Source organism: Nannospalax galili, unplaced genomic scaffold (assembly GCF_000622305.1).
Source record: "Nannospalax galili isolate Female #2095 unplaced genomic scaffold, S.galili_v1.0 scaffold943, whole genome shotgun sequence".
In the NCBI taxonomy this organism is placed as follows: Eukaryota; Metazoa; Chordata; class Mammalia; order Rodentia; family Spalacidae; genus Nannospalax; species Nannospalax galili.
In genome coordinates, this window is record NW_008349115.1 from 169,790 (window position 1) to 187,682 (window position 17,893).

Here is a 17,893-nt window from a genome sequence, read left to right on the forward strand (position 1 = left end):
GTCTTTCCTCCATTGTGTGTTCTTGGCACCTTTGTCAAATATTAGGTGGCTGAAATTGCATGTACTCAGGTTTAGATCTTCAATGATGTTCCATTGATCTTTATGTCTATTTTTGTGCCACTACCATGCTGGTTTTTATTTTTTATTTTTTTTTAATACTATAGCTCTGTAGTATACTTTGAGATCTGTTATAGTAATCCCCCCAGCGTTGCTCTTTGGACTCAGGGTTTGTTTGGCTATCTGGAGTCTTTTGTGCTTCCGTGCAAATTTAAGGATTTTTTTCTAATTCTGTGAAGTATGTCATGGAGATTTTGATTGGGATTACATTGAATCTATATATTACTTTTGGTAGGATGGTTATTTTCACAATATTAATTCTTCCAATCCATGAACAAGGAGGCTCCTTCTGTCTCCTGGTGTCTTCCTCAATCTCTTCGTTAATGATTTAAAATTTTCATTGTAAAGATCTTTGGTATCTTTGATTAGGTTTATTCCAAGATATTTTACTTTATTTTGTTTGCAGCAATTGTGAATAGAGGCATTTCCCTGTATTCTTTCTCCAATTGCTTGTTAAAGGCTACTTATTTTTCTAGAATGATTTTATAACTTGCCACTTTACTGAAAGTCTTGATCAGTTCTAGGAGTTCTGAGGTGGAATTTCAGGTATCTCTTAGGTATAGTATCATACCTTCTCCAAAAAGTGATAGTTTGACCTTTTCCAATTAGTACTCCTTTAATTTCATTCTACTCTCTTATTGCTCTAGCAAGAGTTTCAAGGACTATGTTGAAAAGGAGTAGAGATAGTGGACATCTTTGTCTGGTTCCTGATTTTAATGGAAATACTTCCAGTTTTTCTCCACTTAGAATGATGTTGGCTGTGGGTTTGTTGTATAAAGCTTTAATTATGTTGAGGTATGTTCCCTCCAGTCCAATTCCCTTTCGAACTTTATTCATGAATGCATGCTGAATTTTTTAATTTTGTCAAAAGCCTTTTCTGCATCTATTGAGATGACAATGTGGTTTTGTATTTGAGACCATTTATATGATTAATGATATTTATTAACTTGCATGTATTGAACCAGCTGTGCATGTCTGGTATAAAGCCTCCTTGATCATGATGAATGATCTTTTTGTTGTGTGTCTGTATGCAGTTTGCAAGTATTTTGTTGAGAATTTTTGCATCTATGACCATTAAGGATATGGGTCTATAATTTTCTTTTTTGGTTGTGTCTTTACCCATTTTGGGTATTAGAGTGATGCTAGCTTCATAGAAGGAATTTGGGAGTTCTCCTTCTGTTTCTATTATTCTGAATAAGTAGTATTGGTTAGGGGTCTTCTTTAAATGTCTGATAGAATTCTGCTGTAAATCCATCTGGGACTGGGATTTTTTTAGTTGGGAGGCTTTGTATTAGTGTTCCAATTTCCTTATATGTTATGGGTTTGTTTAAACTGTTGATCTCTTCTTGGTTTAACTTTGGTGATTCCCATGATTTCAGATACCCATCCATTTCTTGTAGATTTTCAGTTTTAGTAGTGCATAGGTTTTTAAAATATTCCCTTATAATGGTCTGAATTTTTGGGGTTTCTGTTGTGAGCTTTCCCCTTTCATCTCTGATTTTGTGATTTGGATTTGTTCTTTCTTTCTTTGGGTTAACTGAGATAAGACTCTTTCTATCTCGTTTAGCTTTTCAAAGAACCATCTCTCAGATTCATTGATTCTTTGTATTGTTTGTTTCTGTTTCATTAATTTCTGCTCTGATTTTTATTATTTCTTCTCTTCTGCTGCATAATATTCTTATTACATTTTCTACTTTTTCATTGGGGTACATATCACCATTTCAGTTACATAAATTATTAGTGAAACCCCATTTTCACCATTTACCTTGATATACTCTAATGTTCATTAATGGGTACCGGGGACCTGCCCACATTCATTGTTATTTCATTCTACTTTAATACCCTTAAATTAATGATTTAATTAATTTACTGCTTTCTTATTTGAATACACAGTGAGGGAATATATGAATATGTTGGTATAATGACTGTTGGAAGGGAAAATCTTGAACAAACTTTTTGTGAGAGATGCAAACAAGTAAGGATTTTTTTCTGCTGTAACAAACTCCTGCAATTTTTATTTTCTTTTCTTTTCTTCTATTTTTTGGGAGGTATCTGTATGAGGACTTCCACTATCTAGGCAAATACTATACCACTGAACAATATCCTCAGTATCAGATTTCTCTTAATTTCTTGGAAGAAAAAAATTTGCCTCATATGACAATCAAAAACATCTGATCGTCTTCTTTCAGTGATGATCCACTTGAGTCCAGTCTGGATAATCATCACCAAACCTAAATCCAGAGTTGACTCAGTTCACCTGTACAAGCTTTGTATTCTATTTTAATTCATCTAGTCCTTTGCTTCTTTATGATTTGAAAGATATGACTCCCTTCAGCTACCCTAATCTTTCCAAGAACACAGGCTTGCAACATCCTAGTCTACCCTGACATGCTTCTGGGGCTTATCCTGTCACTCGTGATTAGTGATTTTGTAATTTATGCCTTTTGCTAATGGCGTCTAAGAATTAACTTTATTTGTAGATTTTTCTTTCTTTTTTTTGGTAAGAAGTAAAAGATTCAATTTGATTCTTCTAGAGGGGAAAAAGTAATTGAAAGTAGGTCTTCATTTTGCAGTCATCATCTGTAGGAATTCTTCATAGTTGACTTGTCTCCATCAATATCTGCTTCTCTGATCATTTAATCTACTTCATCTGTGTGTTTTTCTCCTAAGCTTGTCATGACTACATAGTTCTGCTCCTCTGATTTGCCATTTCCATCCTTGTCAAAGACTCAGAAGGCCTCAGGAATTTCCTCTTTGTTATCTGTATCTTTCATTTTTCTAGCCATCAGTCAAGAACTCTGGGAGGTCAATGGTGCCATTCCCATCAACATCCACTTTGTTGATCATATCCTGCAACTTGGCTTTTGTTGGTGTTGACCTCATGACAGTCCCAAGTTCCTTCTTTGTGATGGTATGGTACCATCACCATCTTTATCAAATAGGGAGAAAGCTTCCTTGAATTCAGCAATCTGTTCTTCAGTCAGCTGATCAGCCAGGATGCAAGCGGTGAAGGAGCTGGGCAGGCAACAGGGTCTGCATCAGCACTGGAGCTGTGAGGGCCATGGAGCTTCCACTGCAGCTACAAAGGCACTGGCTTCACTGTCCGTTGAGCCTCAGTCATCGCCTGCGCTGCCGCCCAACTGTGAGTTATTTGTAGATTTTTAATACAAATATGAATGCGTACTTTGCAAAGCAAAAGAGATGGGCATAGTAGAGAAAGTTTCATGCTTATACCCATGTCCTCATTTCCCTCCATTTCTCTAGTCTCTCTCTCTCTCTCTCTCTCTCTCTCTCTCTCTCTCTCCCCTCCCCTTTCCTTTACTTCTCTAAATCTATTGAAGATTAGCATTTTAATTGCTTTCTTGTTTATAACTCCAATATTTCTTTATGTAAATGCACATATTTATAACTACGTCTCTATTTTCACAGGTTACATATGATATTGATTGATCTGTTAAATTTTTTTTAACAATGTGAATGTTCCTTTTTCTTACGCAAATGCTAAGCACATCTGAGAACATTTTCAATGACACTACTAAAGAAGAAGGGTGGAAAACATTTCCCTAATGTCTTGTGCATGAGCACCAAAAGAAAGCTTTCTTTCTATGTCTGCTTCACATGTGCTTATGGCCAGCTTATATTTGCTGTAGTCTAAGGCTGTTACTTTGTTTTTATGTAACAATATGTTCCTGTTTAGCACTTCTTTCCTTTTGATTAGCATACACTAAATCTACAAAATAATGATTTTCAAGTGTATTATGTACTTGGATGATATTCATTCTCTGATCCACAGCATTTCCCCTGCCTAACCTTCCTCTGGTTCCTTTCCTCTCATCTGAGTCTTCTTTTACTGTTATGACTTAAAAATAATTTCCACATGTAAGATAAAATGTGCTTGACCTGATGCAAACCTTCATTTGTCTAGCAAAAAATAATTTAATTTTTTATATATCATATCTTTGTTATCCACTCTTGGCTATTGTGAACACTACTAAAATGAACATGGGTGGCAGGTATTATACCTACTGTGTACTGATTTCTCTTCCTTTAAGTTCATTCCCTGCAGTCCTAAAACTGGATCATACAGTAATTCTATTTTTAATTTTTTTGAGGAACATTCACACTCATTTCCTTGGTGGCTATACAAAATATTTCAGGGGCTAGAGAGATGGCTCAGTGGTTAAGAGCATTGATTGCTCTTTTAGGGGACCTGGATTCGATTCCCAGCACCCGTGTGGCAGATAACAACCTTCCTTAATTCCAGTGGATGCATTTTAAAAAATGATATTTCTATTTATAGGGAATGTCACCCTGTCATTATTATCAAAATGTTTGATTTCCTTATCTTTCTCTGGATTTAATTTTATTGAATTTTTGTAAATTTCTTAAATATATTAATCATATTTAGATGCCCTCACCTATCTGAAAACCCTTGGTATCTCCCATCTATACACATATTAGAGTACATGAAAAAAAATATATATATAATTTACTTAGGGCCTATCTAATCAAATTCATAGCCCCAGATGTCCTTCAATGTGGCTCCATCCACTCAAGCATGGTTAACCTATCTACCATTATACCCCTAAAGAAAACCAAGTCTCCATCTCTTAGCAGCTATTGGTTGCCAATAGTTCATCAGCCAAGATTGGTGCTTCTTACCCACTTCTGCACACCTATGTTGGAATTTTGTCTTGCTTGAGCTTGCATGGGTCTTGAGCATGCTGTCAAGATTGTTGTGAATTCATGTAACTGCCCAGATGTCTTGAAAACTGTTTCCTTGTGGTCATTCACCACTTATCCAACCACTTTTGGCTTGGATTTAAGGCCTTCTTCATAAGATGAAGCATATAATCTACACCAGTATCAGGCCAAGGAGCCTGTGGTTAGACAGATCATATGCCAAATTATTATTCTGTTAAATTGGACATAGTATTAAACCAGCTCCTAATGGTTATTGTTCTACTCATAGATGAATACATCTCTCAGCTTTTACCAGAGAAGCTCCCTCATACAGCAGATGGTGATTACCACAGTGACCCACAATTGGCCAACATGCAAAGAGTAAGAGACTAAAGACTGATTATCTCTTAGTAGGATATGTATATTAAACCTCTACCTCCTAAGGTTCAGGGATCTTTGGGTTTTTTTCTTAGTCATTCTGACAGCATGGAATAGAATCTCAGTGAACTTCTGATTTGCATTTGCCTGATGTCTAAAGATTCTTAAAATTTTTTATGAATTTATTGGTTATTTCTACTTCATATTTATTGGATATTTGTGCTTCTTTTGAAAAGTGTCTGTTTGTTACATTTGCCCATTTTTTGCCTGGTTTACTGGCTCTTTTGATGCTTCATTTTTCTAAGCTCTTTATATATTCTGGGTATTAATCCCTTGTCAAATGTATGACTAGTAAACATTTTCTCCTATTCTATAGGCTGTCTCCTCCCTCTGTTAATCATTTTCTTTGTTATGCACACATTTTCTAATATGATGAAATCCCATCTATCAATCCATGCTTCTAGGTCCTGAGCTGTTTGAGTCCCTTTCAGAAAATTATTGAGTATGCCTGTGTCCTGAAGTGTGCCAAAAGAATATTTCACAGTTATTTACTATCTTATCATTTAATTATAAGATATTTCAGATATTTGATACATTTAGAATATATGTGGGGATCTAGTTTCAATCTTCTACTTGTGTATATCCAGCTTTCTCAACATTACTTGCTGAAGTTGTCTTCAATAGAAATGTCTATTTTTGAAACATATGCTTTAGGCACCTTTGTTGAAAATCAAGTGACTGTGTGCATTTATTTCTGGGTCTTCTATTTCATTACAGTACATGTCTGCTTTTGTGCCAGTATGATGGTATTTTTGTTACTATGGTTTTATAACATAATTTGAAGCTATAATATAGCTCGGCATTTGATTTTTTCTCAACATTGATTTGGCTATTCAGAATCTTTTACACTTACACATGAATTTTAGTATTGCCTTTTTTCTTGTGTGGTGAAGAATGTCACTAGAACATATTGATGGAGGTTGCATAAATTTTCAGACTTTATTTGGTAATACTACCATTTGCCTAAAACTAATTCTGATGATCTATGAACATAGGTCTTTCCACCTTCTAATGCCTCCAAATTTTTAATTTTGTGGTCTATGATTTTCGTTGTAGAGGCATTTCACCTCCATGGTTAGGTTTATTCATAGATGTTTCACTATTTTTGAGTCTATTGTGAATGAAATGTTTCCCTTAACGGTTTTATTATTCGGTTCACTACCACATATAGAAAAGCCATTGATTTTTGTGTCTCGACTTTGTAAATTACTGATTTTCTGAAAGCATTTATGAAATCCACTAAGGATCATTTGTTTGCTTATTTACTTTGAGACAAGGTCTTGCCATGCAGCCCAGGCTAGCCTTGAACTTGTGATCTGGTCTTCCAGGTTCTGGAGCTACAGGCATGTGTCAATACACTTGGCAATTTAGAAACATTCATGTATAAGATGAGATCATTTGTAAATGATGAGTCTTCCCTTCCTATTTGCATCATATGTGTGTGTGTGTGTGTGTGTGTGTGTGTGTGTGTATAGTCTCTAATTCTCTGGCTGAGATTGTAAGGCTTATATTGAAGAAGAGCAGTAAGAGTAGACACTCTTATCTCATTTCGAATTGTAAAGAAAACTATCTCAATTTTTTCTTTTTCAGCCTATTGTTGGTTATTGGATTGTCACAGATGATCTTTATTATTATACTAGCTGGGATCCAATAGTCTTACTTTCTCTGGGACTTTTATCATATGCAGTGTTGAATTTTGTCACTATATTTTTCTGAATCCATTGAGATAGTCATGAGATTTTGTTCTTGTTTCATTTATGTATTGTGTTTTTGATTTCCATATATAGAATCTTCCTTACATTCCAGAAATGAAACTGGCTTGAAGGCTTATGGCCTTTTAAAGATGTTCTTGAGTTCAGTTAGTAAGAGTCTCATTGAAGATTTTTGCGTTTTTGTTTGTCAAGGAAACAGGCTTATTGTTTTCTTTTATGTGTGTGTGTCCTTGTCTGGATTTATATCAGGGTAGCTTGGCTTTGTGAGTTAAGAAGTATTAATTCTCTTTCCATTTAATGAAATAAATTGAGTAGGTTTGTATTAGTTCTTGGTACTACAATTGGTGTCAGGTGAACTGATGAATTTATCTAGTTCTAGTCTTCTAAATTTTTCAATCGTTTTTAGAATTTCATAATGAGTACTGTATTTATATCATTTCCATACCATCCTCTCTCCCCTCCAACTCCTCCCATGGCCCTCAATCACTTTTTTTCTGATAACTTCATGTACTCTTTCTTCTTCTTTGATTTATTTTTTTTAGTATATTGAATATTTTTGTATATATATATATATATATATATATATCCGTATATACACATACAACCTACTGAGTCCATTTTTTTTTTTGCTCTATGTACATATGGTTAGGACTGACAACTTGTTGAAGACCACACACATCAGGCATAGGCTTTGGAAGAACTGAGCTGGAACTGACTTGAAAGCTTCTTCCCTGAGGTCTAGCTCTCATAGTTTTGGAAACTGCTATTCAAGCTGCCAAAGGAGAAAAGCAATCAATAGTCCTACCCAACTGTAAAACCTACAAACCACAACAATGACTGGCTGTGCAAAATACCCCCAATGGTGCAGTAGTAGCACTATTAACTTGGGGTAAGCAACATCTGTGTAATTAGACTTAAGGCCACCTCCATATAAGGAGATTCATGCTTAGTCCTGTATCCAAGTACCCGTGAGAGACCACAGGCCATAGAGGAGAAAGCAACCACTGTCATTTTTAAATATAATCTCTAGCTGTAGTCCAAAAATTTATATTTATACCCACAGATAAGTGTAGCTATTACCCATCAAATAAACTTTTTACATTTACTTATTTTTAATTGTTTATGTGTATGAGTGTTTTGCCTATATGTGTGTAAGTGTACCATGTATGTGTTATGCCCAAAAGGGCCAGAAAAAAGCATCATATCCCCTGGAAGTGAAGTTAAGGGTGGTTGTTAGCCATCATGTGGGTACTGGGAACTGAACTTGAGTCCTCTGCAAAAACAGCAAGTTCTCTTAACCTACTGAACCATATCTTCAGCCCCCAAAGAAACTTCTTTTTGCAACAGACAGAGGCTACTGTAGAGAGCCACAACTGGTCAAAATACAAAAAAAACAAGTCGCTGGAAAAAATGCCCCAGTTAGTACATATACAATGCAACTCCTGTACCCAAAGCTCAGGGAACATCACACAAGATGGAGAAGAAAGATTGTAAGAACCAGAGGACTAGGATGACTGTTGTAAGATAAGGAATAGTGCTTTCCAGACAAGATAGGAAAACTGCACCCATGAAATCTCAACGATGTGGATGCCTAAGCAAGACTTGCATAATCATAATAGTAGTCAATATGCTGATGGGAGTGGGGAAAACTTCATAAGGTTCCCCACCTGTCGATGCGGAGCTGCAAGCAATCATCAATGACTGATCAAGGAGGAAGAATCATTTTTCCTCACGGATGAGCTCCTCGATAATTCTAGCCTTTGGGAAGTGGAGTTATTGCTGCAGTATTCTCATTGTTTATCACTAATTTATTTAAACTCTTTAATGTCTTCCTGGTTCAATTTTATAGGTATGTTGAAATTTATCTATTTCTTCTGAATTTCCCCCTTGTAATAAGAATTTTCACAATATTTCTTGACCCTCTGGATTTCAGTGTGTATACTCTAGTATTTCTTTTTCATCTCTTAAATATTTAAATCATCTCAGGTTTTTGTTATTTTAGTCAAGAGGTTCTATGTTTAAAAGAACTCAACACTGTTCCATTGATGTTTTGTATTATTCTGTCTCTGTTTCACTAATTTCAGCTCTGATCTTTCTTTTTTCTTCCTTCCTTCCTTTTTCTTTTTAAAAATTTGAGACAGTCTTGTATTGCCCAGGCTAGCTTCAAACTCCCTGTGATTCCAAGGCTGACTTTGAACTACCGGTCCTCCTTCATCTACCTCTCAAGTCCTGCAATTACAGACAGGTCCCAACATGTCCAGTTTATGTCATGCTGGAGATAAAACTCAAGACTTTGTGAACAATAGGTAGGTGCTCTACTCAATAAACTACATCGCCAGTCTTTCTACTTATTTTGGGTCTTAGCTTTGCTTCATTTTCTGAGAACCTTGAGACACATCATTAATTCACTTATTTGAAATCTATTTTTTTAATGCATACTCTCGTGGCTGTAAACTTCCTTCCTGGAGCTGCCTCTGCTACCTCTCACATGTTCTGATAAACCATCTGCACCCGTTTCCGAGTTTCAAAACTGAAAGATATATCTCCTCCATCGCTATAGAAAACTAGAGATGGTTTCTGTGTACAACAATAAATCTTTTGCTTCTCCCGTTCTCTTCTACTTTAAGAGAATCTCCACTATCTTTAAGTTTCTGAGAGCTCTTTAAATTTATTGCTTTCAAAACTTAGGCATCTATTTGCTGAATATTTATTTTGCTAGCACAATTTGAGGTTTGTTATGTCTGGCTATCCTGGGAACTTTTCAAGTCTTCTGTCTCATTATTTCCAGAAAGTCTCCACCTCATCTGCCTATGTCCAGCTCAACTCCCCAAATACCCATCTCAAAGTGGGGAGCTCTCCATCTGAGCAGAATTATATATAACACATGACATCTTTTGTTTTGAACAGGGTCTCTGTATAGCCCAGGCTGGCTTCAAACTCATGATTCTCCAGTGCTCAGACTGGCATAATCACACCACATTTTTTGTCCTTTATTATCATCTTTGTTATCTATTTATTATACGTGTATGTCTGTGTATATGTGTGTGCCGTAGCGTATGTGTGGAGATCAAAGGAAAATTTTCAGGAGTTGGTTCTCTCCTGTCATGATGTGAGCTCTGGGGATCAAACTCAAGTCTTCAGCCTTGGCAGCAAGTATTTGTACCCAGTGTGCCAACTTACCTGCCCGAGTAGTGATCATTTTAATTTGAGTATTCTTTCTTGAATTTCAGATTTTAGTTAATAGAATTATCATTAGCCCAAATTTGAAGTCTGAATATGGTCCTGGTTTTCTCAATATTCCCTATGAAGTACATCAAAGTATTAACTCTTACCCTACTAATCAAACTAAATGCCTCTCAAATTTATCTTCTTTTCCTCTACATATTAACTATTACACTTGCACCACTTTCTTTTTTCTCAAGTTTTCCTCCCTTAGCTCCATCTTCCACATTCTCTTCAAAGTACATTACTAAGATGTCCGTCTGGACTATAATTTTATCACTGGAGAGTCTGAGAGAGAAAGATCACAGGCTTGAGACAAGCATGGGTATCTAATCAGTTTCACATTTTTTGCCACTTTAAAATGATTTTATTAATTCACTGAGAATTTCATGTATGCATATGATGTTTGGTTTTTTCCAGTAAATTATGTATTTAATAACCCCATACTTAGAAGAAGCATTTCACTGCAACAGCATTGACATATTCACTAACAATTTTCTGAACTAAGATGCATCTTTTTTCAAAATTGGCTGCAAATTTTTAGGTTTACATTTGAATTGTTAAAGTTATACAATACTGTACTCAGTATAAACCCTATAAGACATAAAATTAAATGAGGTTTTAACCTTTAAAAAGGCTCTCCATTTCATTATTAAAATACACAGTTTCCTACAGAAAAATTCATTTTCAGTTAAATTGACATTAAGATGTTTGCACATGCATTTCTAATCTCTATATATCTGATTATTACTAGTGACAGTCGGTTACTTTCTGAGCTCCTTGGCATCTGAACGTGGATATAAAGTCAACAGGTATATTTCAATGGTAATGTTTTTCACATCTACTAATTATTATTTTTTAATCATTTTTTTATTTTTAATAATTACTTGATTAGAAGATGCATTTCACTACAAATTTAACATATTCAGTAAGAATTTCATACTTGAATACAATGTATTTTGATCAAATCTACCCCATTCCTTCCCCGCTAATTCTTCCCTTATTCCCACCACTGTAGGACCCCCAAACTGGGGTACCCTACGTTCTCGGGAGGCCGCACCCCAATAACTCAGTCCTCAAACCAGTAGATGCAATTGCATGAGGATTTATTATTTCGTCTATAGACGGCCTTCCACCTTGATCAAAAGGGGAAGTCCAGATTCAGCTTAGAAGCTTGCTTATATAGACAGAAACCACAAACCACGAACAGCAGAAGTGGGAGGGGGCAAGCATTCAGGTTACAGCAGAAGTTAGGTGGGGATTTTTCGGGTATTTTTCCAGCTTGAGCAAGGAAGCATGAAAAGGTCATCTTTTCTTCTCTACAGTTAGAATTATTTTCCTTTTACTTCCTTGTACAGCTTCCCAGAATATAGCCTGGGAAACTTAGTTTCAGTTTACTTTAATCTGGGGGAGGGGGGGGCTCTGATTTGATTCCATCACCACCACTTTCTCCTCCCAACTTTATGTGCTCTTTTTAGATCTACTGAGTCTACTTAGTGCTGCCCGTATGTGGATGAGTATAAGACTATCAACTGAAACATGGTAGCCACCTCCCCATTCGTGCTGAGACTTTTGCTGGCTTAATCTTGTGTAAGTCTTTTGCATACAGTCACACCCACTGTGAGTTCATGTGTGCAACAGCTTTGCCAGGATCAGAAAATACTGTCTCATTGCAGCCATTGACTACTTTGGGTTTTTAAATCATTCACTCCTTCTTCCTCAATGATCACTGAGTCTTGGGGGAAGGGGTATGATATAGATGTCTGATTTAAAGCTAAGCACTCCACATCTCTTATTTGCTGCACCTTTCCCAATTGTGGGTCTTAATTGTCATATGGTACCACAAAAGAAACCTTTCTGGTAAAGAATGACAGATGCATTAATCTATGGCTAAAAGATAAGAACACAGGGAAGAGTTTAATACTGTATCTACTTAGCAGAATCATAGGATTAGGTTCTCCGTGGGGCCTACGATTTAGCCAGTCATGGTTTTGAGCCTAGTTAGCAGTACCAAGTATGAGTTTCATCTTGTGGAATGTGCTTTAAATCCAATCAGAAGGTGGTTGGTTACTCTAATAAAATTCATGCTGCTATTTTATTATAACAGAACACATATCTTGTGAGGATAGTCATTATTAACTCATGGGATTAATATCTGTTTAAGAGTGCTGAATACTTTTCTTCCCCACTTGTTGAACTAGAGTCTTCTCTACTATGAAAGCTAGTCTATATGGATGAAGCTTCTAGGTTAGTGCCAACATGTTTTCTCCATGTCCTATGACACAAGTATATGGTATCTTCAACAACTGAGTCTTAGCCATTAAGCATTAAGTTCTGGAGGATAACCAAGAGCAATGACAATAGTCTGTATGTTTTGGGGGTTTCTTTAGGACCCCAATAATAAACAACTTGAAAAGAGGTAACCCATATCTGACGTTGGGATTATTATATGATAACTGATGGTTGTCTGGATGAGATGCATTGTCCTCTCATTACAGTGGACAATGGTCACTCCATTTAACCTCCTTTTATAAATATATATGTATGTATGTTTGGAAGCTTATATAGTAGTAGGTTTCCACATGGCATTTTCAAAGTTCTTCAGTATTAGTTATCCCTCACCATACTCAGAAAGTAATCTCTGAGATAACCTAGACCAGGAAAACAAATGTTTCATATTCTCTCTCACGTGTGCATGTCAAATTTGAGACTTTGGATTTTTTTTTTTTTTTTCTTTTTGAGACAGGGTCTACCTGTAGTGCCAGCTGGCCTGGAACTTGTTATGTGGACCAGGCTGGACTCACACTCACAAAGATCCTCCTGCCTCTGCTTCCCAAATGCTGGGATTAAAGACATGTGCTACCATGCCCAGTGAAACTTTGGATTTCTGTTTTTAATTGCCATGCCCATGGAAGTCGGGAAATTTATAAAGGGCCTTGGGTGGGAGGGGAGATTTCAAATTTATTCTTGAAGCTTGCCTTTCTTAATGGATCCCAGAGGTTAGACACATCATTCACATTAACATTTCAAAGAAGGTTTAACACAATCAGACCTTTAATTAACTCAAATTCTCCTAGTCTCCAATCAGTCTCTAATCATCTACTTACTAGGACAGGCCACACATTTCTGCCTCTATTTCAATTCCATAACTAAGTCAAACCATTCCAAAGATAAGCTATGTGTGTTCTACTTTGTTGGTCAGCCTCTACTGGATAGTTAGGACTCAAGCATACTTGTTAAGTACCTGAAAAAAATTTTTCAAGCAATGACCATTTATTCTGTTACTAATATAAAAATGAATGCTAGGTGGACTTATATTCTGGAATAACACATAGTTGATTCCACTTAGATTAATAAACTTATGTACTGACATTATAAAAGTTACTGTGTTACATTTTGATGACACTAATGTTTTTTCCTGGTGTAGTTATTTAATGTAGAATTAGAAAATCAAACACTTTTTCTTAAACAATGTGAAAAAATTTCCCTCTGTATTTGCTGCTATAAAACACAGAGCAGTCAATTTGCTGTAATAAACTGAACTATTCCTAAATTTATCTTTCTTATATATTAAATAAATGACAATTATAAATATTATGTACTTACCGGAGGACAGTCAAAGTAATTGGTATACCAGACAAACTAGAAAAAGTAATTGAAGAAAAGAAAAAGGCAAAAAACAAGGGTAGTTTATAACACTTTGTATTACATTTTCCAGGAAGGGCATCAACAAAATCACCTTCCTCATCTGAGGTAGTCAATCCCTCTTGAATACAGGAACAATTGTAGTATGCCTAGGAATATTGAAGATAGAAAATAATGTTATAGAAACTTAGCCATGAGACAATAACCTTCAACACTATAAAATAAGAATTAAATCACTAAGGAAAGGGAGATTGTCTAGTTTGAATAAATATCCTCATACTAAACCTGTGAATCAGTATTGAGAAGTAAAATATTAATTGTAAATGCAAGGTGTTTTGTCTGTTAATGAATGATTTTGTGTGTGTTTAATTGTTGTTACTAAGGAAAATTTCTTCTAACTTAAAAAATAGTAGCCAAAAAATTTATATACGAATTTCATTTTGTTTAGACAGTGATATAAATTAAAGGCAATCAAAGATAATGAAATGAAATGAAATCTTAGTTGATATTTGAAATATAAACAATTACCCAACTGTAAATATTATTTAATCATGGTAAAAGGATAATACTTTGCTTTGTATATAATCACGATAGAGCTGATATTCATTAAGCACAGCAGATACTTTACTTGAGGCCTGAAACATTTTCAAGGACACATAACATATTTTAATCTTCATGTGTTTTGAAAGTGAAGAGACATTTGAATGCCATCATACTAAGAAAGCCATATTTTAACATAGAATAATGAGCCCAGGTTAGATCATATTTGTTTTCATACCAACACAAGCATTGTTCTTCCTAAGCAAAAACAGAGAAACAAGAGCAAAAATGTCCAGGGCCAATGCAAAGTATAAAGCAGCATTTAATAGAGACTGAATGAAAAGATGAAGTTGTGTTATTTTAGGGTTGATAATTCAAGGCAAATAAGTCAGTGGCATTTTCTAAGAACAATACAGAGAGCTGGGGAAATAATCCAGTCAGTAAACTTCTTGCCCTATAACCATGAGAACTGGAGTTTGAGCCCCAGAACCCATGTGTTTTTTTTTGTTTTTTGTTTGTTTGTTTGTTTGTTTTTAAACTGGGAATAGAATGTATTGATTCTTGTTCTTATTAGTTACCAGAAAAATCCTAAGCTCTGGAACAGGGGGACTGGAGACGGTCCCAAAGCAGCTCAAACCAGACAAAATCACAACACAGACATGCAGAAGCTGGTAAGAAATCCCAGTGCAACTTAAGCAACTTTTGGCTTTTGCTGGCTGCTGGGAGGGGAGAAGACAATGTCATTCAGAAATGGGACTGTTGATAGGCCTAGTGGATGAACCCACACGGAAGGACATTTGGGCACACAAATCAGATTCTATATGCCATACTGTACATTTAAGAGTGTACTTAAATTGGGAGGGGATGGGGGAGGTATGGATAGGGGATCTAACTGAACATCAACAAACTATATTCTATGAAAATAGCAAATATTCACTAAAAATAAAAATTTTTTAAATGCAAAAAAAAAAGAAAAGCACACACACACACACACACACACACACACACTCATGAAAAAGAAAGCTGGGCATGATGGTCTGCAGCTGTGATCCCAGCACTGAGGAGGCAGATCCCTGAAACTCATTGGTCAGTCAGTCTAGCCAATTTGATGAATTCCAAGTCAGTGAGGAGATCCTGTCTCAGAACATGTGGAAAGTGCCTAAAGAATTGTCCTCTGTCCTCCACACACATACATACATATGCACACACACTTGTACCCTCATCTATGCCCACTGTGCAGCTGCACCAATGCACTCATGCACACCACACACATACACACATGCACACACATCCCACACCCCACCACCACCACCACTGTAAAAGATTTATATAGTGATTGAAGCTAAAGAGATCATTTAAAAATGTATTAAGCCTTTTAAAGTATCCTAAGCTAAAAGTAATAATTATAAAGAGGAAAACAAGAAAAAATTAAATAGAAATATTTAACTGGACTGCTAATAAATAAGAGGACTTAAAGATATTTTGGGCCTGAGTGGTTGAGGAAAAAATATAAAAATCTTAGCATAATTGAAGACATTCTTATTAGTGGACATTTTAATAAAAGAAACATACATACACCCTAATTGAAATTTATTCATTCCCTCAAATTTTCCAAGTGCTTGTGTACCAAATGACATTCTAAAATGGAGGAGCATAGATTAAATAATACAATATAAATTCCCATGCCATAGACCAGCAATTAAAGAACAGAAAAGGAAGTTATTATTATGCATATGTGATTCCAAAAGAGGACAAAGTAAAGCAAGGAAAAATTATAGGCAGTATTGGAGAAGATAAGGTGTATTTAGCAGTATGAGAGAATGCATAAATGATAAAATACTATTTGAGATTAAGCTTAAATCAAGAATGGGAGTAAGTTCTGGGGCTATCTAGAGTTTTGTTTCCAGATAAGAGAAGAAAGGCAATTAATTATAAAGTACTGGGACAGTACTTTCTTGAAAAGTTCAGCAAGTCATGAACAAGAACAGTGTGGGTCAGAGCAGAATGCATGTGATGAAGATTAAGAAAATATAAAATCAGGAGAGGTAGGTTGTACAGAAATTGGTAACTGGAAATGTATTTTAGAACTGCAGTCATTCTTAGTGATGATAAGCCACTCTGGTGCTGTGATTACTAAATGTGAGGGCAAGACAAACAAAGAGGCAGACAAACAGCCTATACACTACTGAAATGAAGCACAACAAAATATAGTGCAAAGGGCAGAGGTTGTATAAGAGAAAGTAATGAAAGTGATCTGATGCATCATTACAGAGAAAGTAGATGTGAAATGATTTGCTGGTGGTTTTGTACAGTTAATTGCATTCAAAACAAGAAAGTCCCAAAGAGAATCATCCTTCAGATCCACTAATTCACATCCTCAGTGTCCCAGTAATAAATCATAGTGTTACAGCCCTTTCTCCTCTGGCATCTCACTGGATTAATATATTAAGGAATCACTGAAAGAAATCAGAAAGACAGAAAAGGTGAAGACATAGTATTATTTCTTGGTTGTTTCCCCTGTCTCCCTGGGCAGAGTGTCTTCATTTACCTCAGTAAGATCTTCACACTCATTCTGCTCTGACCCACACTGTTTTTTGTTGGGGAAGAATTATTGAAGGAATTGTAGAGGTAACATATTAGAAAGGCACTCAAGATGAATTTCAATATCATAAATCATCTTGGACAGAGTGACAGTGACCCAGGGTCTCAATACCAAGGAATAAGAGAAAACATCTCAAGCCTGAACCTGAATGAAATAAGAAGGTACAGTTAAAGTATTTCCTGGTGGAAAAAGTTTCAATGATAGATGCTTGGGAGGAGGAGAGAACATAGTCTAAATTACCAGATGAGCAAAGAGGATGTTTATCTCTTCAGTCACCCACTGGTATGAGGCAAGTGGGAGAAGTGGGAGAGGAAATAGTTATGACTGTTTATAGCTTCTGAAAAGGAAGCACTCACCAGAATGAATTAGTTCTCAGTGAAAGCAAAAAAAAAAAAAAAAAGCAAAAAATTTTTAAAAATATGGTGCTTTCGATTTTTTTTAAAGGAGAAGGTATAAAGACCCATGATGGCAAAGACAGGTGGAAAATGAAATCAAATAAGGAGATAATATATAAAGTTACAACCATATGGAGAAGGAGATGAGGAATTACTTGAAATTCCTGGACCTTTGGTGAAGACTGAAAATTAAAGTGAGCATATTAATCTTAATGTTCTCAAAGAAACAGAAAGCAGCTTGTTTGTTTATTTGGTTATTTATGTAAGGTGATATAAAGAAAATACTATTGACATAAAACAGAAAATATATTAAATTCCAATAATAAAAAGATGATCAATTAAAACACTTCCATATTAGTTTTATTAAATGTTATTAGTCTACAGTTTAAAACTTCAGTGAAAAGATACACACAAATGTAGGCAAAGAACATAGCCATGATGAATTACACTTGAAGATAGTTTCGTGGAAAATACAGAGTAGAAATCAGATATGATCATCAAATGAAAGTTGGAGTTAACTATTTAATATCATATAAAAC

At 35.5% G+C, this 17,893-nt stretch overlaps 1 protein-coding gene and 1 pseudogene across 1 annotated transcript in view; both read right to left on the reverse strand.

Moving 5' to 3' along the window:
• Slco6a1 (solute carrier organic anion transporter family member 6A1) overlaps positions 1 to 17,893 on the reverse strand; it is a 101,521-nt gene that overhangs the window by 15,034 nt on the left and 68,594 nt on the right. Inside the window, exon 12 of the mRNA XM_008846490.1 lies at positions 13,779 to 13,966. Coding sequence (XP_008844712.1) covers positions 13,779 to 13,966 — 188 coding nt within the window. The remainder of the gene's footprint in view (positions 1 to 13,778; positions 13,967 to 17,893) is intronic.
• On the reverse strand, positions 2,630 to 3,238 carry LOC103744659 (annotated as a pseudogene).